Source organism: Coregonus lavaretus (genome assembly GCF_964263955.1).
Source record: "Coregonus lavaretus genome assembly, chromosome: 26".
Classification (NCBI taxonomy): Eukaryota; Metazoa; Chordata; class Actinopteri; order Salmoniformes; family Salmonidae; genus Coregonus; species Coregonus lavaretus.
This window is the reverse complement of record NC_140013.1, coordinates 14,562,365-14,586,625: the sequence shown is the minus strand read 5'-3', so window position 1 is coordinate 14,586,625 and position 24,261 is coordinate 14,562,365. Positions and strand designations below refer to the sequence as shown.

At 44.1% G+C, this 24,261-nt stretch overlaps 1 protein-coding gene and 1 pseudogene across 2 annotated transcripts; one reads left to right on the top strand and one right to left on the bottom strand.

The window, feature by feature from the left end:
* Positions 1 to 802: 802 nt before the first annotated feature.
* On the top strand, positions 803 to 11,085 carry klc3 (kinesin light chain 3). Its single transcript, XM_084142888.1, has 12 exons — positions 803 to 1,046; positions 5,653 to 5,883; positions 6,056 to 6,286; positions 6,600 to 6,675; positions 6,959 to 7,187; positions 7,307 to 7,394; positions 7,700 to 7,801; positions 8,571 to 8,744; positions 8,973 to 9,072; positions 9,245 to 9,425; positions 9,514 to 9,580; positions 9,760 to 11,085. The coding sequence occupies exons 2-12, from the start codon at positions 5,674 to 5,676 to the stop codon at positions 9,850 to 9,852; spliced, it is 1,551 nt and encodes a 516-aa protein (XP_083999014.1). The 5' UTR covers positions 803 to 1,046; positions 5,653 to 5,673; the 3' UTR covers positions 9,853 to 11,085.
* Positions 11,086 to 13,324: 2,239 nt separating this feature from the next.
* On the bottom strand, positions 13,325 to 22,543 carry LOC311101526 (general transcription and DNA repair factor IIH helicase subunit XPD-like; annotated as a pseudogene). Its single transcript, XR_014615755.1, has 23 exons — positions 22,463 to 22,543; positions 22,292 to 22,369; positions 22,142 to 22,204; positions 21,923 to 22,034; positions 20,892 to 20,993; positions 20,685 to 20,801; positions 20,004 to 20,127; positions 19,821 to 19,916; positions 19,530 to 19,627; positions 18,009 to 18,175; positions 17,698 to 17,757; positions 17,407 to 17,465; positions 17,255 to 17,324; positions 16,775 to 16,845; positions 16,159 to 16,260; positions 15,987 to 16,048; positions 15,736 to 15,857; positions 15,436 to 15,528; positions 15,280 to 15,352; positions 15,055 to 15,125; positions 14,713 to 14,856; positions 14,188 to 14,331; positions 13,325 to 13,539 (listed from the first exon to the last, which is right to left on the bottom strand). The product of XR_014615755.1 is annotated as a general transcription and DNA repair factor IIH helicase subunit XPD-like (transcript).
* Positions 22,544 to 24,261: the final 1,718 nt, after the last annotated feature.

Genomic DNA, 24,261 nt, shown 5'->3' with positions numbered 1-24,261 from the left:
TATTAAGTCCCGACAGGGTTCCACCCCTAATACCACCCAAACACATCCCCAGCCCCCCACAAACATTTCGGCCCCCACCTTTCTGTTATTGCTTGCTGTTTCGTAATCTGCATGATAAATACAATACCATGCAGTTATGTGTGGTGCTACTGGGCATGTTTATGTGTTATGGTGTGTTGGTTACAATGTAACTGACTGTTATTGATAATAGTCACTGACTCAACAAATAAATTATGCACATACCAATTTGTTACTTACAATAACAGTAACACTGTAGCACACCCGCATATAGCCTATTCCAAAAGAATACCAAAGCAAAAAAGATTGAATGGAGAAATAGCCACAAATTTGTCCATATCATCAGAATACTAGTTCTGGTAAGGGATATGTAGCACTTTAAAACTAAAATCTCATTCTATTACAGCCTAATAAATTGAGAGCCTGTCATAGAGCAATATAATTCCCACGGGGGGCCAGTATGAACAAAATAAAATAATGTATGCACTCACTAACTGTGAGTCGCTCTGGATAAGAGCGTCTGCTAAATGACTAAAATGTAAATGTAATAATTTCAATCTTATATATTATATACATATAATAATATTTTTTATATACACGTTTTTATGCATTTATTTAACATAAAATGTGAAAAGAGCAGTTTATCTCGGTGACAGTCGTCCTTGCAGTCCTGTCTGTGCTGGTCTGTCCCATGTCACTCGCAGTTCAGATCACCCACAGATAGATGGCCTTGTCCTCAGAGGGAGATGGCGTCAATCTACCGCGGTGCATGGTGGGAATGATCAGATCAGGTAAGCTGAAATGAGACCGTCTGAGCCGCAAGAACAGGTGAATGATTACTGAATTACTGTAGGCCTGCTGTTAAGGACGTCGTCCAAAGATATCATTTATCTTGGTCCCATAATGAAGAAATAGTGAATGTTTTGACGCGAGCAGTCCAATTAACTTTAATGGGAGCCCGATTGAAAATCGGAGATACGCGACAACAAGAGGTCGACAACTCGCCAAAAGCCTGGAATTAGCAGCAGGTAGGTTAAAAATAACTTTTGTTGATAGTGCTCTTGTTAATGTGTTCACATCAATTTGTTCTTTGACGTGTGGATCATAATTTTGTAGTTTCAATGGCTGCATTATATCCCAATGGTCTTTATTTTCTTCTGCTACAGCCGCCCTAGTGCCGAATTGTCACTGTATGCATATAGTATGTCATCAATACATTTATTTGACTAAATGTATTTATTTTGATGAATAAATGTTTGTCTTTATGTGTCTGTAGCCTACGCAGTATAAGTATTCCAATACCATTTTAAACGGGTTGACAAAGCCACAACAATGCACACACAGGCCTAACCATCTGTTGTTATTGCCTAATGTTATACAAATGCAAATTCGTAATCCATATAAAACCGTGTACACTGTGAAGGCAGACAAAGGTCTAATGTTGGAAAACATCCAAATACAATAGCCTATGGCACAAGTCCTCCTGTACAAGCGCACATGTTGTTTATCTGTCTCTGACAGGTGTTGCTTTTCTCCCATAGAGGATGCTCCTCTGTAGGCCATCATCCAATTTAATATAGGCCTATGGTAATTGCTTCACAATTTCTCATTTAGGTCTACTGACCTGCCAAAGTGTCCTAGTGAGTACATAAAAAGGCCAAAATAATTCATTATAAAAATGATATATTCCAATTTTCTTAATTATGTGAATATAGAACTGTAGGCCTATTCATCCATAAAACATTAAATTAACTAATTTGTTTTGCACACAAGTATGTCAAGTAAGCTTGATTTGTCGATTTTTAATTAGCACCCTTATGTAGACATAACTCCACCCACATCCGTTCCATACGTCAAATGCGGTTGGACTCGAGAGAAAGTTAAGATATCAGACAGGGGAGGTGATATAAATAATACTCTGAGATTTTCACCCTCCAGACATTATTTCCTAAAGGTCTTAGTGATGAAATGCCTATGTATGTTATGTGTTGTAAATGTGAACATGAATTAATGCCTGCATTTCAGATTACTCTGACGTTTTTCTTGCACTGTACCCAATGATTTATGAAACATTGCTTGGTGGTCGATGTCCGCATTGTGGTTTTACAGACGTGTTTAATACGTTTTATTTATGATATTTGGTAACACTTACTTATTTTCCCTCGACTCCAACCCCATTCTACATAAGGGTGATCATTTAAAAAAAAAAAAACTCACAACAGCTCTGACGAAGGCCTTGAGGCCGATATGTAAAGCTTATTAAAGAGCAGTGATACTAGCAAGAGCAGTGTGCAGGTTTCTTATTTTTTCTCATCTTATTTAACTATTACCATGCACCTGCAAAAAAGATAGCTCAGATGTGCGAGTGCCTTTTGAATTTTGAATTATAGTAATTAGAATTAAACATTTCAATTTAATTTAAATTCCAATGGTGTACCAGCTAAATTGCAGGGGTCTGAAGGGATAGGTCCATTCTCTGAATAATCTTTCTATGGTTGAAATGACACCCACCCTGTATTCAACAGCATGTTGTTTCTCAACCGATGGCAGGCACAACACAACAACCTCAGATTATGTAAAGTAGGGTCTAAATTTCAACATATGCGAAAATGAAAAAAATAGGAGTTTATGCGTTTTTAGATCATTTACGTTAAAGGTTTAAAATGACAATTTTAAATAAAAAATACAATGTTTTACTAAGTAATCCAATAGTTTGACAACACTATTTGTAATCTTTTAAATGATATCAAACTCAACCGTTTATCTTTTCCAGTGATGAAGACAATGTCTCATGGTATGGTGGGGTATGCAAAATGTGTCAAATTTGAGTACTTTTATCTCCTGAATGTTTTTGCATTCATGTCCAAAAAGTCATTTTCTGACCACTTCTACCATGGGCAAACATGTATGGAAAGTTACTGTATGTTTACATCAAAAGGGATGATGTCAAAAGTGATTGAATTCAAATGGATTTACCCAAATATTAAATAAGAGCATCACTCTTTTCAACTTTAGATCCATTATAGGTCCCGATCAATTGCAATGACCACTGTTGTTTACCATTACAACTGCCATACGCTGCCCTCCTCCCAGGAGCCACTAGTAAGATATCCTTGTGTTAATGTATGGTCTGCTGCAGCTGGCCTGCCTTTTGGTGTTATGCTGATGCAGTCTCCTGCTCAGGCCCAGCACAGCTCCCTCTCTTGTTCCCCATAGACACCTGTTTCTCCTCTTAGGCGCTTGGCTTCACAGTGCAGCCCTCCTCTCCTGTTCTCCCATTAGTATTGATATGGTGTAAGGGTGATCAGAGGCCTTTTATGCTCATTATTTGAGTTCAGGCTACCCATCTGGTCTTTAAGAAGCCAACTTTTTTTGTTGAGGCAATCCTCTGTAGCCCTGCTACAAGATGCATCAACATGTTATTGCCACAGAGAGCAGGTACCGTGAAATAGAACACCAACCAGAAATATAACACCCACTACAATTTTGTATTTGTAACTGAAACAGGTCAGGGTTGATATTGTTTTGGGTTTAGATTTAATGTCAGAACTGCACTCCAACCATATGAAGAGACCTCTCTCTGGACCTGTTCTCATTGTACTACACATCCCACTACAACCCCTCAATGTGGCATGATGCCCCACTGACCAGGAAGTAGACTACTTCATGTGTTATGCCTTGAGTCATTGAACTGGGCGGCTGTCGGCTCCAGGCTTTATGCCTTCATGCTCACAGGAGCAAAATGACACCGTTGTCCCAGGATGTGTTTTACATACAGACCCATTGGTCTCTGTATTGGCTATTCAATGTTTTCTTTGGCTGCCAGAATGCATAGTCATGGTTATGAAAGGCTGGTCATGGAGTGGCAGGCTGTCAGGTCAGCATACTGTTGTCGTCGGTGACACCCCCCCGTGGTGGTAAACATAGGCTACACTTGTAGTTTTTTACTTTGCACAGAACTTGGAGCATCATTTTATGTTCTGATAAGATGTTTTGTGAAACAGCTATAGGACAGATACAAATGGATTGTTGTCATAATGGGAGGCTTGTGTGCTATTATTCCTTTCTCCTCTGTGTGTTTGTCTTTGTGTGTCTAGGGGCTGCTGTTTGTGAGACATCTCAGTTCAGTACCAGCTGTATTTTACTGTAACTTACTAGTCACAAGTCTCTTTAGCATACTGGCAGTGGTCAAGTTATAGTTGTATATCTGAAGCTAGTTGGTTAGCCTACACATTGTCGTACTGCTTTAGTTCAACACAACACTGTTTACTATGGAGTGTTGCCAATAGCCATATTACCACCAGTGCATAATTACATGCTGCCATTGCACACCCCTTTTGGACCTTTATTCACTTTGTGTGTCCCATACATGCATATACACTGAGTGTACAAAACATTAAGAACACCTGCTCTTTCCATGACATAGACTGACCAGGTGAAAGCTATGATCCCTTATTGATGTCACTTGTTAAATCCACTTCAATCAGTGTAGATGAAGTGGTGGAGAAAGGTTAAAGAAGGATCTTTCAGCCTTGAGACAATTGAGACGTCAAATCAAATGTATTTTGTAAAGCCCTTTTTACATCAACAGAAGTGATATACAGAAACCCAGCCTAAAACCCCAAACAGCAAGCAATGCAGATGTAGAAGCACGGTGGCTAGGAAAAACTCCCTAGAAAGGCAGGAACCTAGAAAGAAACCTAGAGAGGAACCAGGCTCTGAGGGGTGGCCAGTCCACTTCAGGCTGTGCCGGGTGGAGATTATAAGAGTACATGGCCATTAAGGCCAGATTGTTCTTCAAGGTGTTCAAATGTTCATAGATGAAGCAGGGTCAAATAATAATCACAGTGGTTATACAGGGTGCAACAGGTCAGCACCTCAGGAGTAAATGTCAGTTGGCTTTTCATAGCCGAGCATTCAGAGGTCGAGACAGCAGGTGCGGTAGAGAGAGAGAGTCGAAAACAGCAGGTCCGGGACAAGGTAGCACGTCCGGTGAACAGGTCAGGGTTCCATAGCCGCAGGCAGAACAGTTGAAACTGGAGCAGCAGCACGACCAGTTGGACTTGGGACAGCCAGGGGTCATCAGGGCAGGTAGTCCTGAGGCATGGTCCTAGGGCTCAGGTCCTCCGGGAGGGGATGGATAGAGAGAGAGAGAGAGAGAATTAGAGGGAGCATACTTAAATTCACACAGGACACCAGATAAGACAGGAGAATTACACCAGATATAACAGACTGACCCTAGCCCCCCGGCACATAGACTATTGCAGCTTAGATATTGGAGACGGTGGGTCGGGGGACACTGTGGCCCCGTCCGACGATACCCCCGGACAGGGCCAACCAGGCAGGATATAACCAGGCAGGATTGTGTATGTGTGCCATTTAGAGGGTGAAGTAGTAGGTGCCAGGCGCAACTGTTTGTGTCAAGAACTGGAACGCTGCTGGGTTTTTCACACTCAACAGTTTCCTGTGTGTATCAAGAATGGTCCACTAACCAAAGGACATCCAGACAACTTGACAATACTGTGGGAAGCAGCATCCCTGTGGAACGCTTTCGACACCTTGTACAGTCCATATGACAAGTTACAAGTATTTTAAAATTGTGAACCCTCCCCTTCTTCCTCCTCCTCCATACAGGGTTGAGCTGAGAGAGGCACCATGCTGTCGGGGGAGGAGATTCTGTGCAGCACGCGGCAAGTGATAGCGGGCCTGGAGGCGCTGCGCGGCGAGAACCACACCCTCCTGGACAACCTGCAGGAGGTGCTGGAGGGCCGGCCGGTGGCCGAGAGTGGCAGTGTGGAGCAGGAGAAGAGTGGCATCATCCGCCAGTCTCTGGAGAGGATAGAGCTGGGCCTGGGAGAGGCACAGGTGGGGTCATACTGGAGATAGCAGAATGCATGAAGACCGCAGAATGGGTGAAGTTGTATTTTGACTGTATTGGATCTGTACATGTTTATATACACACCTACTTCACTCTCTTCCTCTTTCACTCTCTCTCTCCTCTCTCTCTCTTTCTTTCCCTCTCCCTCCTCCTCCCCAGGTGATGATGGCTCTGTCGGCCCACCTGGGCTCCCTGGAGGCGGAGAAGCAGAAGCTGCGGACCCAGGTACGGAGGCTGTGCCAAGAAAACCAGTGGCTGAGGGACGAGCTGGCCAGGGCCCAGCAGAGGCTGCAGGACAGGGAGCAGGAGGTGGTCACCCTGGAGGAGCAGAACAGACACCTGCAGTTCATGAGCAGCATCCGCAAGTACGACCAGGAGGAGCCCCCACCGGTATGTCACAGACCACCACAACCAGGGTCGTATTCATTAGGCACCAAACGGGGAAAAAAACAGACTGATACAGTGAGGAACTACCAAAACTGCTCATATTCGCTTTCCAATGCAAAATGTTTCGCTATGGTGTACCCTAATGAATATGACCCAGTACATGGTGCATGTGTTTGCCACAGCTTTTATGTTATTACTAAAGCTAAGCTGTTGGTGGCTTACCAGAACAGGTTGCTATGTGTTTCTCTGTATAGTTCAAATAGGCACTCCCCTCAGCTCTGTACCATCAATCTAGTTATGTTTTCTATGTCAACAGGATGACAAAGAAACAGGCTCCACCAAGGAATCCCTAGATGACCTTTTTCCCACGGACGAGGAGGAACAGTCACAGAGTACGTGCACTCGTCAAATGAGCCGGATATTCTTGTCTGGCTATCTGCTGTGCAGACGAGCTATGCATGTATGTGTGTCGGTGTCTCGATGTGACTCTCTGTGTTGTAAAGTCCGTCACTCGCTGTGTGTTTGTGTGTTTATGTACAATATCTTTTTTGGAGTATGTCTATGTACAATATATTTGTGAGTGAGTATGTGTCTATGTATGTTTATGTTCATGTTTGTGTGTGTGTGTGTATGAATGACTCTCTCTACCCCCTCTTGTGTCCTCCTGTCCCCCAGTATCTCAGCCCCATGGTAGTAGTGCGGTGGCAGCGGCCCAGCAGGGAGGCTATGAGATCCCGGCCCGCCTGAGGACCCTCCACAACCTGGTGATCCAGTACGCCTCCCAGGGCCGCTATGAGGTAGCCGTGCCCCTCTGTAAACAGGCCTTGGAGGACCTGGAGAAGTCCTCGGGCCACAGCCACCCTGACGTGGCCACCATGCTCAACATACTGGCCCTGGTCTACAGGTGAGTGGAGCCACGTTAGCCTAGCATAGCTTCCATGCTAGGTCTTACTGTGGGGGATTTCCATAGTGTGGCTAGTTATGTTAGCCGTATGCTAAAGGCTGTTTCGCTCTTCTCTGCAGAGACCAGAACAAGTACAAAGAGGCGGCTAACCTCCTGAATGACGCATTGGCCATTCGGGAGAAGACCCTGGGCATAGATCACCCTGCGGTATGTTCCTCTATAGTCTATAGTGAAGTTCAAGGGTCACCAAAATGGACAAAACAAGAAGTCTAAACCATGCATAGCTAATGGTTTTCCCTAGCACAGTGGAAAATCAGCTACAGTATGTAACCAGTGGTGTAGTGTAGGGTACAAGTTTTTTGCCCAACAGTTTACCCACCTTTTGCGGAAGAACGATTGGAAGTATAGGGAGCGTTTCTTTTTTCACCACGACCGGCGATCAAAGTTTTCCCACCTATTGTTTTTACTACTGCATCACTGTATTTAATTAACAGTACTGTATTTGCTTATAGGTGGCAGCCACACTCAACAACCTTGCTGTACTGTATGGAAAGAGAGGGAAGTACAAGGAGGCTGAGCCACTGTGTAAGAGAGCCCTGGAGATCAGAGAGAAGGTAATGAACCTAGCAGCACTGTGACTAGAAACCCTGCCCTCTGATGGGCTAATGGCAACTCTGAAAGCATTCTGTAGTACAGCACTGCTACAGTACTATATTGTATTATCATTTCTCATTCATGCAAGCAAAAAGTTATATTACCTATTACTCGTTACTTCTTTCAACAATAAATAGTTCCTTATTTCTCCCTGGGAAAAGTAATTTGTTACACTACTCGTTATATTACGTTGCGCGTCCTCACTCAATGTAAACAATGTCGTGTTTCTAGCAGTGGAGAGGTGTTTCTCGCCTGGGCACAGTTGACATTTTACTGTAATATTCTTGTAATTTTGTCCTACCAAATCAAAGAAATGGGAGTACTTCCGTGCTGAGAAACTCGATGTTTTAGACGGTTCTGCCATCTCCCTCACTAAAGCAGTTAGTAGTAGTGTGTGCGAGCGTAAACAGGAACTTGGTGAGAGGACGTCAGACAAACAATCTGGGGTGGTGGATATTTTTTAATATTTTGAGCCATCACAAATACTTATTTGGATCAGTAACTGTAATAGGAAATGAATGATAACACAAGTAACAACCCATTAAAATTTAAATTGGAACAGTAACTCTTTTATATTACTCGTTACCGCATAAAGTAATTGAATTACTGTAACGCGTTAGTTTGTAATGCGCTACCCCTAACACTGCTTATTACCCAAACCTGTCTGTTCATCTCCATTCACCCCCCCCCCCCCACCCCACCCCCCACCCCTCTTGTTGTTGTGGGCAGGTGTTAGGCACGGACCACCCTGACGTGGCAAAGCAGCTGAACAACCTGGCGCTGCTGTGTCAGAACCAGGGAAAGTACCAAGAAGTGGAGCAGTACTACGAGCGTGCCCTGCACATCTACCAGAGCAGGCTGGGCCCCGACGACGCCAACGTGGCCAAGACCAAGAATAACCTGGTGAGGGATGGAGAATAGGAGAGGGAGAATGGAGGGAGGGGTATAAAGGGGGAGTGGACCTGGTTGGCATGGTCACTGGGCTAGATGATACCATATTATGTGTGTGTATAATATGCTATGATTGGGTAGAAGTGGGGGACATTGACCCAAGCTGCATGTGTGTGTCTATCTATCTGAGGTGTGATAGCGCTATTTGTGACTCTAGTATTGCTGTGTTTCTGGCTACAGGCTTCATGTTACCTGAAACAAGGGAAGTACAGACAAGCTGAGGCTCTGTATAAAGAGATCCTGACCCGGGCCCATGAAAAAGACTTTGGATCTGTGGATGGTGAGAGCAAACCCATAATATGATCTTTGAAACCTGCTCTCTAGGTTCAATAGCATTTTTATCCTAAAAGGGTGTATATATTGGAATAAAAAATGTATCTCAGATGTACTGTAAACAGCTAATCGTACTGGATGATGCCACTGATGTGTATCCTCTAATGTTGGTGTCTCAGGTGAGGTGCGGGACATCTGGACCCACACAGAAGAGGAGGGCTCCATGCAGGATGGGCTGGGCAGTCTGAAGCGCAGCGGCTCGTTCACCAAGCTCCGCGAGTCGATACGCAGGAGCAGCGAGAAGCTGGTCAGGAAGCTGAAAGGAGTCGGAACTCAAGATACCACCCCTCCGACTCCTGGGTAAAGACCAAGTCCTCATTCTGCATGTGTTACCTCTCAAAATGGTGCCCAATTTGTTACTCTCACTCTCTCTCTTGTTCTCCCTCAGGATGAAAAGGGCTAATTCTCTGAATGTGCTGAACGTGGGTGCGAGGGAGCGGCAAGAAGCGGCAAGGGTGAGCAGCAGTTTCTGGCCTTTTCTGTACAATATGATTGTTAGTGTTTATTCATCACCTTTCATTTTATGTGCTTCGTATCCTAAGGCATTTCTCTGGCTGTGTGTCATCAAAATGAATGTATATGTCATTGTTATACACATAGTCAGACTAGTCAAGTGTTTTGTATGTTCTTCCAGAACCCCAGCAGCCTGACAGAGAACCGAACCCTGAGCTCCAGCACCCAGAGTCTGGCACGGCGAGGGTCCCTCAGCTACACCTCTGAACACTAGCCCCCCCCTCCCCACATCCAGGAAGTACTCTCACACAGCGCTGGCCCCTAATCCTCTCTCCGTCTCAGTGGATTGGCCTCTTGCGCTTACATGGGTCACTGCAACCCCATTCCCTTTCTCTGTTTGAATCGAACAATGATCCATTATCAGTTTAGGTTTGTTTACTGCACTATGTTGTAGCGGGTGGAGGTCACTGGTACTCCTTGCCTGCTGTCTGCTAGTTTCAGCCCCTGGTGCCCCAGTTCTGAGGTATAGTATAAATTAGGATACACACAGCAATGAGAACTGGTTTTGAGAGACGCAGATTGTATCCGTTTCAGACCAGATTGATCTGGAAATGAAATGACAATCCTTTTTTCTTTTTTATAATGATTTAGTAATGCTGTTGTTGTGACTTACTGCACAAGGAGGGAAATGCTTAAATTATTCAATGATTGTTCATAATTATGAACATCTTGATATTTGCATTTGGCACACTCAACTGCAGTTGGGTCATCAAGTAAGTGTCTGCAGCTATTGGATGTTATCCAAATTAATGTAACTGTGCATGCAAGAAAGGTCTTATTTATACAATGTGGTTTTTAAAACGTGTTACATTCTGATTTTATCTCCTTGTGTTCATGTTTACCAGCGGTACTCTTGTTTTTGGCACTAGATGATTTAATTCCACAATTAAAACAAAGATTTACTAATATCTAGTGAATGTGATGCACAAACCGTGTATTAGCTTCCATGTTAGGTTGTGGTAAAGCACTCTCCTTATTCCACAATACTAGAGCAAAATCTGCACTTCCCAGTCCAGCTGTAGAATGCTATGTAATTATTGTCTAAGGCTTAGCATTCTGTGAAATATATTTAGCATATTTTATTATAAGCTATTTTGATGCCCCAAAAGTAAAAGCACTATGTGCCTGTATGTAATATCTTATTTTTTAATTGGTCTGTTTGGAATACGCAGACGTTTTTTGGGGTAGCTAACTCTAAATTAACTTCCTTCTGGAACATATGTTTAAAAATTATTAGATTTTGTTGATATAGCCTATGCATCTTACTCAGGATGTTATCAAGTCAAGAGTAAATATATGCAATGATGGACAAAAAGCGATTGTTAATTCACTGTGGCGGTATTGCCACGTGATCATTAAAAGGTCTGTCGAGGAGTCACTAATGTAGAAAACCCATTGAGGTGGATGGAGGGCATTAAATGCGGATTGCGACAAGGTCGCCAGTTCGAATCCCAATGAGTCTTGTTTTCCAACCTTAACCAATCATATTTCTCATTTGACGTTCTAAATGACTGAACAGCTTTATAAATGTGGGAAACAAGTGTGGTACGCTCCCTCATGCTGCTGCAGTGGACTAGTCACTGGGATAGGGACCAGAAGGTCACAGGTTCTAATCTTGCCCATGCCCTTCCTTTTAATCGTCTACACTGGTTTAAAAAAAAAAAGGTGTGCACAATCCGATCAGGACACAGAATGCATGTTAGAACCATGTATAAATGGGGCTATAAGCTGACAAAGCACAATAAGGGCTCTACTCAATCTGTAGCAAGCGATTGAGCCGACATACAGTGGGGAGAACAAGTATTTGATACACTGCCGATTTTGCAGGTTTATCATAGGTACACTTCAACTGTGAGAGACGGAATCTAAAACAAAAATCCAGAAAATCACATTGAATGATTTTTAATTAATTTGCATTTTATTGCATGACATAAGTATTTGATACATCAGAAAAGCAGAACTTAATATTTGGTACAGAAACCTTTGTTTGCAATTACAGAGATCATACGTTTCCTGTAGGTCTTGACCAGGTTTGCACACACTGCAGCAGGGATTTTGGCCCACTCCTCCATACAGACCTTCTCCAGATCCTTCAGGTTTCGGGGCTGTCGCTGGGCAATACGGACTTTCAGCTCCCTCCAAATATTTTCTATTGGGTTCAGGTCTGGAGACTGGCTAGGCCACTCCAGGACCTTGAGATGCTTCTTACGGAGCCACTCCTTAGTTGCCCTGGCTGTGTGTTTCGGGTCGTTGTCATGCTGGAAGATCCAGCCACGACCCATCTTCAATGCTCTTACTGAGGGAAGGCGGTTGTTGGCCAAGATCTCGCGATACATGGCCCCATCCATCCTCCCCTCAATACGGTGCAGTCGTCCTGTCCCCTTTGCAGAAAAGCATCCCCAAAGAATGATGTTTCCACCTCCATGCTTCACGGTTGGGATGGTGTTCTTGGGGTTGTACTCATCCTTCTTCTTCCTCCAAACACGGCGAGTGGAGTTTAGACCAAAATCTCTATTTTTGTCTCATCAGACCACATGACCTTCTCCCATTCCTCCTCTGGATCATCCAGATGGTCATTGGCAAACTTCAGACGGGCCTGGACATGCGTTGGCTTGAGCAGGGGGACCTTGCGTGCGCTGCAGGATTTTAATCCATGACGGCGTAGTGTGTTACTAGTGGTTTTCTTTGAGACTGTGGTCCCAGCTCTCTTCAGGTCATTGACCAGGTCCTGCCGTGTAGTTCTGGGCTGATCCCGCACCTTCCTCATGATCATTGATGCCCCACGAGGTGAGATCTTGCATGGAGCCCCAGACCGAGGGTGATTGACCGTCATCTTGAACTTCTTCCATTTTCTAATAATTGCGCCAACAGTTGTTGCCTTCTCACCAAGCTGCTTGCCTATTATCCTGTAGCCCATCCCAGCCTTGTGCAGGTCTACAATTTTATCCCTGATGTCCTTACACAGCTCTCTGGTCTTGGCCACAGGTTGGAGTCTGTTTGAGTGTGTGGACAGGTGTCTTTTATTCAGGTAACGAGTTCAAACAGGTGCAGTTAACAGGTAATGAGTGGAGAACAGGAGGGCTTCTTAAAGAAAAACTAACAGGTCTGTGAGAGCTGGAATTCTTACTGGTTGGTAGGTGATCAAATACTTATGTCATGCAATAAAATGCAAATTAATTACTTAAAAATCATACAATGTGATTTTCTGGATTTTTGTTTTAGATTCCGTCTCTCACAGTTGAAGTGTACCTATGATAAAAATTACAGACCTCTACATGCTTTGTAAGTAGGAAAACCTGCAAAATCGGCAGTGTATCAAATACTTGTTCTCCCCACTGTATGCAGCATTTACCATGAATGCAATCGTCGCTAACGTGGGAACATTGCCTTTAAATTTCAAATCACGCTGAACTTCAGCGATACAGATTAAATAGAGCCCTACGTCTTATTTATGTAGAACTGTTGCTGTTTCATATGGAGAGCTTTCTTTGCAGATTATGTCAATGTTATTGAAAATGACAAATGTATTTTATATCTGGATACCATAGCAGACAAATGTCAAATAAAGTATTGAGTCTCTTCAATCCACTGTGTTCATGCTAGCCTTGTCTGGGTATGTTTCATGATATACCGTATGTACATGTGCAAAAAAAAAAAAAAGTTTAAAACATCCCAACTGCATGGTAGAAACTGTAAACATTTATTTTTCGGGCCTCCCGGCTTATGCAAATGTACACTTAAAAAAGACGTTCTATTTACAATAGGACAGTATTGGAACAGTGATCTTGTCTGTATGACAGACGTGGGTTTGACTGGGTGATGACACTGCCTGGATCTTTTGCAGCATGTCCTCTGACTGCAGCTGCTCCAGTGTCAGCAGAGACAGGCCCAACTGGTCCTCCTGAGGGGGGATGACAGAGAGACATTCAGAGAAAGGAGGGGTTAAGGGGAGACCTGGTACACATTCAGTTGGCAAACATTGAAGAACGTTGCAGGTAGAGATGTCATGAATATTTTTTTTAAATGTACCCCCTTTTTTGATCTTGTCTCATCGCTGCAACTCCCCAACGGGCTTGGGAGACGAAGGTGAAGTCATGTGTCCGCCGAAACATGATCCGCCAAACCGCGCTTCTTAACACCCACCCACTTAAGCCGGAAGCCAGCCGCACCAATGTGTCGGAGGAGAAACTGTTCAACTGACGACCGAGGTCAGCCTGCAGGCGCCCGGCCTGCCACAAGGAGTCACTAGAGCGCGATGAGCCAAGTAAAGCCCCCCCGGCCAAACCCTCCCCTAACCCGGACAATGCTGGGCCAATTGTGCGCTTCCCTTTGGGACTCCCGATCACGGCCGGTTGTGACACAGCCTGGGATCGAACCCAGGTCTATAGTGACGCCTCTAGCACTGCGATGCAGTGCCTTAGAACGCCGCGCCACTCGGGAGGCCTGACCTGATTTCTTATTCTACATGTCAGACAGGTGTCTAAATAACATTTGTTTCCACAACCTTGGAACCCTGCTAAACATGTCCCTTTACTGTGATATGCTATACCTGTTTGAAGGGCTGGGCCATCTGGCGTAGGAAGTGTTTGGACAGCTGTACCGTCTCGTCGATGGTCAGGTTAAGGCTGCCATCAGTGAGGTGCTCCTGAATCCACCGGGGCAACTTCCCTCGCTTGTCAGCCCGGGCATAGCGCTGCAACACGAGAGAGAAACAGGATCTTAGGCTTTGTTCCAATTCTCTTCAATAGCCTTTTTTTATTTTACACATATTTGTTACCACTGATGTGGAGGCACTAGATAGGTAACAGCATTATGGAACAACCTGCTGGGACCTCTGTGCATTATGGCTTTTAACTTCCAGAATTCCACAAGAGGAATTTATAAATTTTTATTAGGATCCCATTAGCTGACGCCATAACATCAGCTAATCTTCCTGGGGTCCAATACAGAACTAAAACTACATGAAACATTTAAGTAGACATTACAGACAATTAAAAGAAGATAAAATTATCAGGGTAGAGTCTGTATCAATGATCAAACTTTTGGACACACCCAAGTTCCAAAAGGTCCTCACCTTGTCTGCGAAGATCATCAAGCCGTAGTCAGTCTTGCCCCTGATGGCGCGGCCCACACACTGCGCTGCGTGCCGCATGGCATCAAACGTCAGGAAGTCATTCTCTCTAATCTGGAACTGGTCCCGCAGGTACTCCAGACGAGCCTGGTAGAGATGGACAGAAGAGGAGAAGGATAAATATTTTGGACAAACAGACCATTAGGATTAAAGGAAGTAAAGTGAAGGAATAACAGAGAGGGTTGAGGAGGACATATGCAGAACAGAGGAACATAGACCAAAACAGTGAATAAAGCAGAAGAGAAGAACAAGGGAAGGATGATAAACAACAGGAGTTAGACTGACCTTCAGGATCCGGCTCTGTGTGTAAACGTAAGGCACTCCGAACATGATCACTGCGCGGCCAAAGTAGTGGACTGAGGGAGACAGTTTCATATCACTCATCTCTTCAAATAACTACACTGAACAACTCACTGTACATGAACTGTGTTGTAACTTTGGCGGCCATTTTGTATTGCAAATGAGACTGATGGAGGCTGTACTACTATGCTACAGGAACTAAACACTCACCAAAGTCGATTCCCTCGGACACCTTCCCCCTGGCCACAGACAGCAGGATGGCTCCTCTGCCGTTCTCACAGGCCTGGGGCACAACGGACAAGAGGTCAGAGGTCACAGACAACGACAGAAGACAACCTAAGACAGTCAAAGAAAGGGTCTCCTGACCTCCTGATATTTCTCCAGAGCCATGCTGGTCTCTGCTACGTCTGGGGTCTCGATGAAGATCAGCTTGTTCCTCTGGACGTTCTCCAAGATGCCCTACAGACAGAGACACAAAGGGACAAGCGGACAACGCTTACTCAACTTCTAGATTACTACCCTTCAAAACATTTCTTTTCTGGGCACAATTCAATCTGCTGCCAATAAAATACTAACATAGATATGTCTATTGCTATAACAGTACAGACAGAACCACACGTTATTCACATTTATTCTGACTTCCATTTGTGGACCGTGTGTACACACCTGCTCATACCACGACGCCACAACGTTCTCCATGTAGGTGTAGCTGGTGAAGAAGGCCACGATGCAGTCGGGCACGATCGCAGTCATCTCCAGCAGCAGGTTGCCATAGTTACGGATGACAGCTGAAAAATAGAACCCAAACCAGGTTTATTTCAATGTTTTGTTTATCCCAACTAAGGAAAGGAGAGGCTAAGCTCACAAAGAGGCAAGGCAAGCTTACAATATTTCGATACAATGTAACAATCACTAACCAAAATCTTTGTGTCTCAAACTTGGAGGTCATGGCCACCTGGTCGTTCCCCCTCCCCACCACCTGAAAGACAAAGAGCTCAGTGTCACCCCCTTGCATCCTTTCTGAAGCTCAGCATAACTTGGATTAACCACTCAGGTCATATCATGTAGACGGTTTCTGAGGTTACTCACAAGAGGGCAGAGGCAGGTGCGTGCCAGCGTCATGGTGAAGGATGCCGCGGTAACAGGCCGGAAGTCCAGGATTCGGTGGTAAATATCCAACGGTGAAAGGGTCTGTGGATAGAAACATGATCAGAAGTAGACAGCCACAGGGTAGGACAGCCAAGCCAACACACAGCCAAGGGATCTTGTGTTAGGATCAATGGAGTGAAGTGATGATCATACTACTCAACTGACCGCTGAGGACACCTACAGGCAAAATAATATACAGAAAATAATATTAAAACTATCAAACTTCTTTACATTTCTGTTTTCATCGCATGCAAATTCATTGATAAACTGTAATTCTGAATGGTGGTAAAGAAATCATTAAAATGCTGCAGATTTAAGGGGGAATCCCCTGTTGATAAAGTACTGAGAAACACAAAGAAAAGCCATGTGTCCCTCATTAACACATGTACATGGACAAGACACAGCACTAAGTTTACAAATAGCCCTCTAGCCCGACTGCATTGGAATGTGAGTGGCCCCATCTTGGACAGATGAGACCATCAGCAGGTGGTTTATAATCACTAGGCCACAGTTAATCTAGGAACAGGAGGAGAGAGAGAAGAGGGAGGGAGATTACCCCTGACGTAATGATGACAGATTGGAAGCGCTCGGAACACAGGCTTGATGGCAATGGAAGGGTCCATACAGCTGAAGGGAGAGGAGAGAAGAGCCAGGGCTAGAAGTAGATCCGAGATAAAAAGCGTAAACCAACACACATTGGTGTTTCTTTATGCACTAGCCCATAAAATAAAGGCTGTTTAATATCTGAAACTACATGAATGCCTGAACCTGGATTTATGCCACACATAATAAAATAATTGTTCATGTTTCTCTCAACTAGATCCCAGATAAGATGAATGACAAATCACTTCTTATGGTGCATTTAAACTATCCAATGGCACAATGAGTTACTAAGCAGAGTGTATACATCAGTCATTCACTTCCATCCTGATGGATTATTTCACCCTTGGCTCTTGTAGTGGCACAACATCTCATCCATCAATATCACACCGTTCTGCTGACAAAACAAAATACGCTCGACACAAATGAACCCCACCTGAAGTGCAGCACGGGGTTAGCAATGGTGGGGGTTCTGTCTTCAAAGGGTTCAGTGATGATGGTGAAGCCTGAGGGTGGCAAGGAAAGGACAAAGAAAGTAAATAACTGCAGAGCTGTAGCGGTAACAGTCAGCCTAAGGAGGTTCAGTACCTTTGCTGTAAGTGCTGACCAGAGTGGCAAAGTTGGAGATAAGGGTGATGGCTGAGAAGTCCGCAATTTTAATTTTTGTTGGGTCATTTAGCAGACGCTTTTATCCAGAGCGACTTATATATATATTTTTAGTCATTTAGCAGACGCTCTTATCCAGAGCGACTTACAGGAGCAATTAGGGTTAAGTGCCTTGCTCAAGGGCACATCGACAGATTTTTCACCTAGTCGGCTCTGGGATTAGAACCAGCGACCTTTGGGTTACTGGCACAACACTCTTAACCACTAAGCTACCTGCCGATGTCCGCAATCTCCAAAGTCCTCAGCAACGGACGCAACCTCTTGGCACAGAATCTAGATAAACAAATAGATATGTAATATAAGAATTAAGGAGGAGTTTCTAGAAACTTCTTTCAATGTACCAAAGACACATAATCCTCGATGGAATCAGTTAGGTCTAGGAGCATCCGTTTTGCATTGCCCGGTGCCCTGGTGGACAGAGTTGGCACATGTTAGGGCCATTCCATTGGTCCTAAAGTGGAAATCTCCACCAACCAATGGCACCAGGCTATTCAAAACTAACACAAAAGTACTGTAGAAGTCACCTGAGGGGCTGGCGGTCAATGCAGACCTTCTCGAAGATGTCTGAGGAACGGTGGAGCGCTCTCCTGAACCACATGGTGAATCCTCAGCCTGGCCTTCAGGTACTCTAGGAAACGCTTCATGAAGCCCACAAAGTGCTCTGCCGTGCGGATACTGCCAGGCACCGCCTCTGGAGGCGGAGAGGGAAAGACGTAAAGAAAGACAGTGCGGGGGAGGGAGGACAGGGTATAGAAAGGGAAAGATAGATACATTAAACCTTATTTGAGCATAAATCGATACAAATATAAACAAATACTCAATAACGTTGTTTTCGACTGGACTCCAGGGGGCTAACCTTGGAGGATCTCATCTGGCAACATGCGATTGGACATGTACAGTTGAAGTCGGAAGTTTACATACACTTAGGTTGGAGTCATTAAAACTCGTTTTTCAACCACTCCACAAATGTCTTGTTAACAAACTATAGTTTTGGCAAGTCGGTTAGGACATCTACTTTGACGGGTTCTGTCTCCTAGAGATGAACGTACTTTGGTGCGAAAAGTGCAAATCAATCCCAGAACAACAGCAAAGGACCTTGTGAAGATGCTGGAGGAAACAGGTACAAAGGTATCTATATCCACAGTAAAACAAGTCCTATATCGACATAACCTGAAAGGCCGCTCAGCAAGGAAGAAGCCACTGCTCCAAATCCGCCATAAAAAAGCCAGACTACGGTTTGCAACTGCACATGGGGACAAAGATCGTACTTTTTGGAGAAAAATAGAACTGTTTGGCCATAATGACCATCGTTATGTTTGGAGGAAAAAGGGGTAGGCTTGCAAGCCGAAGAACACCATCCCAACCGTGAAGCACGGGGGTGGCAGCATCATGATGTGGGGGTGCTTTGCTGCAGGAGGGACTGGTGCACTTCACAAAATAGATGGCATCATGAGGAAGAAAATTATGTAGTTATATTGAAGCAACATCTGAAGACATCAGTCAGGATGTTAAAGCTTGGTCGCAAATGGGTCTTCCAAATGGACAGTGACCCCAAGCATACTTCCAAAGTTGTGGCAAAATGGCTTAAAGACAACAAAGTCAAGGTATTGGAGTGGCCATCACAAAGCCCTGACCTCAATCCTATAGAAAATGTGTGGGCAGAACTGAAAAAGCGTGTGCGAGCAAGGAGGCCTACAAACCTGATTCAGTTACACCAACTCTGTCAGGAGGAATTGGCCAAAATTCACCCAACTTATTGTGGGAAGCTTGTGGAAGGCTACCTGAAATGTTTGACCCAAGTTAAACAATTTAAAGGCAATGCTTCCAAATACTAATTGAGTGTATGTAAACTTCTGACCCACTGGGAATGTGATGAAATAAATCATTCTCTCTACTATTATTCTGACATTTCACATTCTTAAAATAAAGTGGTGATCCTAACTGACCTAAGACAGGGAATTTTTACTAGGATTAAATGTCAGGAATTGTGAAAAACTGAGTTTAAATGTATTTGGCTAAGTTGTATGTAAACTTCTGACTTCAACTGTAGATGTTCGTCTCCCTGGCAACGTTGGCCTCTTTCAGGCCCTCCACCAATCGTCTGTATTCCTCTTTCAGTTTGGCTAGGTCTGTCTCCTTTATCCTTCAGCAGAGGACAAGAGGTTGAGATGACATCACAACACTCTACACTTTTGGGGCAAGAACAACAAACTGGTTCAGTCGGTCTCATTATAGACTCCTTGTACGTTCTCCTTTGTACACATAAAATGACAGCGGTTCTAGTGCTGCTCTCCACTAGTCCCCTGAGTGTATGACCCTGAGCAGTATGACCTTACTTGAGAATGGTGTTCTGTAGGGTCTCCACGTTGGCCTGACTGTGGTCCAGAGTCCTCCTGGTGATGTGACGCTCATTGAGTCGATGCACACATTGTCTGAGGAGGATGGAATATCAGCTTGTGGAGGCTTGAAACAGTGGGTTTTTTAAACAAATGGGAAACTTAACAGGTGGCTGTCCTTACCGATGTTATATGCTTCGTCAAAAACAACCACCGATTTCTTGGAGAGCTCCTTTGAGACAAGGTCTGCAATCTTTGGGTCCAGGAGGTAGTGATAACTGTAAACTATGATGTTGGCATGGAGGATCTGTGTTAAGGAAAGAAGCTAAATGAAAAACATCACGACTAGTATATCTCCTTCATACAGTAATTAATGCCACAGAGTTTCTAAACCCAGAGGTGCAACATTGCGAGACTTGCGGGAACACTTGCGAAACAGACCAAGCAGACCAGGCCAGGGTTTGAGAAGTGAAAAATTCTTCATTAGTTGTTAATTTTGTCGAAATCTAAAGGCACAACCTAGATTCGAGCCAATCTCTTAAGTAGTTGAACATGTTATTACTCCAACCTTGTGAAAGTGACAAACGTACACATTTTCATTTTTGTCAAAAACAACTTTATATAGAAGGAGTGCCTTTGATTTGATGGCCTGCACATGCTCAGTTCAGTGAAGGACGACTATTAGACCTGATGACGTGCTTTTACGCATGAGTTTAGATAGCCAACGTCGCCTACAAGTGTGATCGGGGATTTCTACTGGAGAAGCAGTTTCTTCCTATCTTCATACTGTACTGTCTTTAGTAATGCTGTCAAATATAACATGCTACAAAAACATCAGATGCTATGACAATGGGCTATTCTTACCGAATAGCGTGCTAGGTAGTGAGGGCACAAGACTTTCCTCCAACCAAAGTCCTTCAGATCGTCCAGGTTGTAGACTCCAGCGGGGAGGGGCACCTGCTTTCCCATAGCATCAAACTCCTGGAAAAGACAGAATCAGTCAGTCAGACAGACAGACGGAGGCATGGAAGTCCCAGATCAATCTCTTTGTCACAATCCCAAGCTCCTCACCTCATAGAAACGGCACGAAGGCAGGCTTGGGTTGCTGTGCTGTTGGGCGCGGATGAATGGCGTTACAGGACCACGGTTAGTGGGTGACATCGTGAAGATATACTGTCGTCAGTGTACTGACCGCTAGGGCCGGGCAATGAAGTTGTCTACCGCGACCCTTTACAGACTAGAACGCAGTACACTAACATGTCGATAATTGACAACTTTTCAGACAATTTTAAAAAGTGCCACATCATAAGCCTATGTACCTTTTCAGACAGTAGAATTCTGCTCCTGCATAACACGTTCTATTGTTTCGCTGACAACAATAAACGTTGCTGATTGAAGGGCTGCTGTGTTGTTTAGGCAGTTTTTTAATGGTAGGGTAGCAAGATGTGCTGTCGTTCTACTAAATGTCTTGGTAAATTGCGATATTTAACCAACTTTAAAGTACTTTTTTAGGAAAGAGTGGTCTGCACGCAGGCAGCTGGCAGGCTAGGATTGACTGTTCTTGTCGCCTAGTGATGGAATTTAGTCTCGCTTTAGAAAATCTGTGGAGGGAGCTGAAGGTTCGAGTTGCCAAACGTCATGCTCGAAACCTTAATGACTTGGAGAAGATCTGCAAATAGGTGTGGGACAAAATCCCTCTTGAGATGTGTGCAAACCTGGTGGCCAACTACAAGAAACGTCTGACCTCTGTGATTGCCAACAAGGGTTTTGCCACCAAGTACTAAGTCATGTTTTGCAGAGGGGTCAAATACTTATTTCCCTCATTAAAATGTAAAATCAATTTATAACATTTTTTACATGCGTTTTTCTGGATTTTTGTTGTTGTTGTTATATACCTACCATTAAAATTATAGACTGATCATGTCTTTGTCAGTGGGCAAACGTACAAAATCAGCAGGAGATCAAATACTTTTCCCTCACTGTACCATTATATCTGAAAAGCGTAATCGATACAGGCTATACTGGTAGCCTACTGTAATTTCATATTATGAGACAAAAACACCCCCATCGAGGTATATAAAATGGGCTATTGGCACTCCTACCTCGGGGTGAACACAGGTTTTTCCGAGAGGAGAGCGCCAGAGCCAGGAAGTTGTTCTTCTCTCCAGTCTCCTTAGAACAGAACTCCATAAGCTTCCTCAACTCCTCCACCACCTGATGGAGAAGGGAGCAACATGGCATCAGAGAAGGGGGTGAGAAACATATGTTCTTCAAGGACAGGGGAGCACACAGAGAGGTGAAGGAGAAGAGAGAGAGAACACCTTCTCCATCTCAGGAACAGTTCGGGAACAGTAGATCAGCTTTGTGACTTCAAGGGGATACTCCTGTCAAATAGAGGAGAGATCACTGTATAAGTGAATTGTCAAAGAGGACCAGATGGTGATAAAGATAACGGACGTATCTTGACTCACCCGCTGATATGCAACAATCAATGACAGAAGAGAGATAGTTTTCCCGGTTCCCGATGGCATCTCCAGAACTCCATGTCCCTTTGGATAAACAATGTGTTACCATCATGCGTAGGGCCATAGCATTAGGATAGGTCTACAACAAGTGGCATGTTGCTGGGTCTCTCGATTTACCTTGGCATCCAGGGTCCTCTTGAGTTCCAGCATGTAGGAATATTGCTCTGGGTAAATGTAGTTATATGGGAAATAGACTAACAACCCTTCGATGTTGAGCCTAGAATAAAAGGTATTCCAAAAACAAATGCATGTAAGAAGAGTGTAAGTGCAATAGTCATTGTAAGGGCATTTTGACCAGGTAATATTCAGCCTGTAGCATCAGCTAAATCAAAGAAACCTATAAATAGCTAGCTAACTCCCCAATTCAGCTGTGGCTAAGTTCGTTCCAAAACACATTGCACGGTGTAATGTTTACAGTTTAACCAGCCAACTAGCTTATGATAGCCAACTGCTAGCTGTTAAGTTGCGTCAATTCAAATCTGGTATTGGGAACAAAAGAGGTCAACACGACTTCTAAGATATACAGTGGGGAAAAAAAGTATTTAGTCAGCCACCAATTGTGCAAGTTCTCCCACTTAAAAAGATGAGAGAGGCCTGTAATTTTCATCATAGGTACACGTCAACTATGACAGACAAAATGAGATTTTTTTTCTCCAGAAAATCACATTGTAGGATTTTTTATGAATTTATTTGCAAATTATGGTGGAAAATAAGTATTTGGTCAATAACAAAAGTTTCTCAATACTTTGTTATATACCCTTTGTTGGCAATGACACAGGTCAAACGTTTTCTGTAAGTCTTCACAAGGTTTTCACACACTGTTGCTGGTATTTTGGCCCATTCCTCCATGCAGATCTCCTCTAGAGCAGTGATGTTTTGGGGCTGTCGCTGGGCAACACAGACTTTCAACTCCCTCCAAAGATTTCTATGGGGTTGAGATCTGGAGACTGGTTAGGCCACTCAAGGACCTTGAAATGCTTCTTACGAAGCCACTCCTTCGTTGCCCGGGCGGTGTGTTTGGGATCATTGTCATGCTGAAAGACCCAGCCACGTTTCATCTTCAATGCCCTTGCTGATGGAAGGAGGTTTTCACTCAAAAGCTTACGATACATGGCCCCATTCATTCTTTCCTTTACACGGATCAGTTGTCCTGGTCCCTTTGCAGAAAAACAGCCCCAAAGCATGATGTTCCCACGCCCATGCTTCACAGTAGGTATGGTGTTCTTTGGATGCAACTCAGCATTCTTTGTCCTCCAAACACGACGAGTTGAGTTTTTACCAAAAAGTTATATTTTGGTTTCATCTGACCATATGAAATTATCCCAATCCTCTTCTGGATCATCCAAATGCACTCTAGCAATCTTCAGACGGGCCTGGACATGTACTGGCTTAAGCAGGGAGACACATCTGGCACTGCAGGATTTGAGTCCCTGGCGGCGTAGTGTGTTACTGATGGTAGGCTTTGTTACTTTGGTCCCAGCTCTCTGCAGGTCATTCACTAGGTCCCCCCGTGTGGTTCTGGGATTTTTGCTCACCGTTCTTGTGATCATTTTGACCCCACGGGGTGAGATCTTGCGTGGAGCCCCAGATCGAGGGAGATTATCAGTGGTCTTGTATGTCTTCCATTTCCTAATAATTGCTCCCACAGTTGATTTCTTCAAACCAAGCTGCTTACCTATTGCAGATTCAGTCTTCCCAGCCTGGTGCAGGTCTACAATTTTGTTTCTGGTGTCCTTTGACAGCTCTTTGGTCTTGGCCATAGTGGAGTTTGGAGTGTGACTGTTTGAGGTTGTGGACAGGTGTCTTTTATACTGATAACAAGTTCAAACAGGTGCCATTAATACAGGTAATGAGTGGAGGACAGAGGAGCCTCTTAAAGAAGAAGTTACAGGTCTGTGAGAGCCAGAAATCTTGCT

Coding starts and splice junctions, on each gene's coding strand:
- klc3 (XM_084142888.1), top strand. CDS start 5,674: ATGCTGTCGGGGGAGGAGATTCTGTGCAGCACGCGGCAAGTGATAGCG. Junction 8,745..8,972: donor CCAAGACCAAGAATAACCTG/GTGAGGGATGGA, acceptor TTCTGGCTACAG/GCTTCATGTTACCTGAAACA. Junction 9,073..9,244: donor AGACTTTGGATCTGTGGATG/GTGAGAGCAAAC, acceptor TTGGTGTCTCAG/GTGAGGTGCGGGACATCTGG.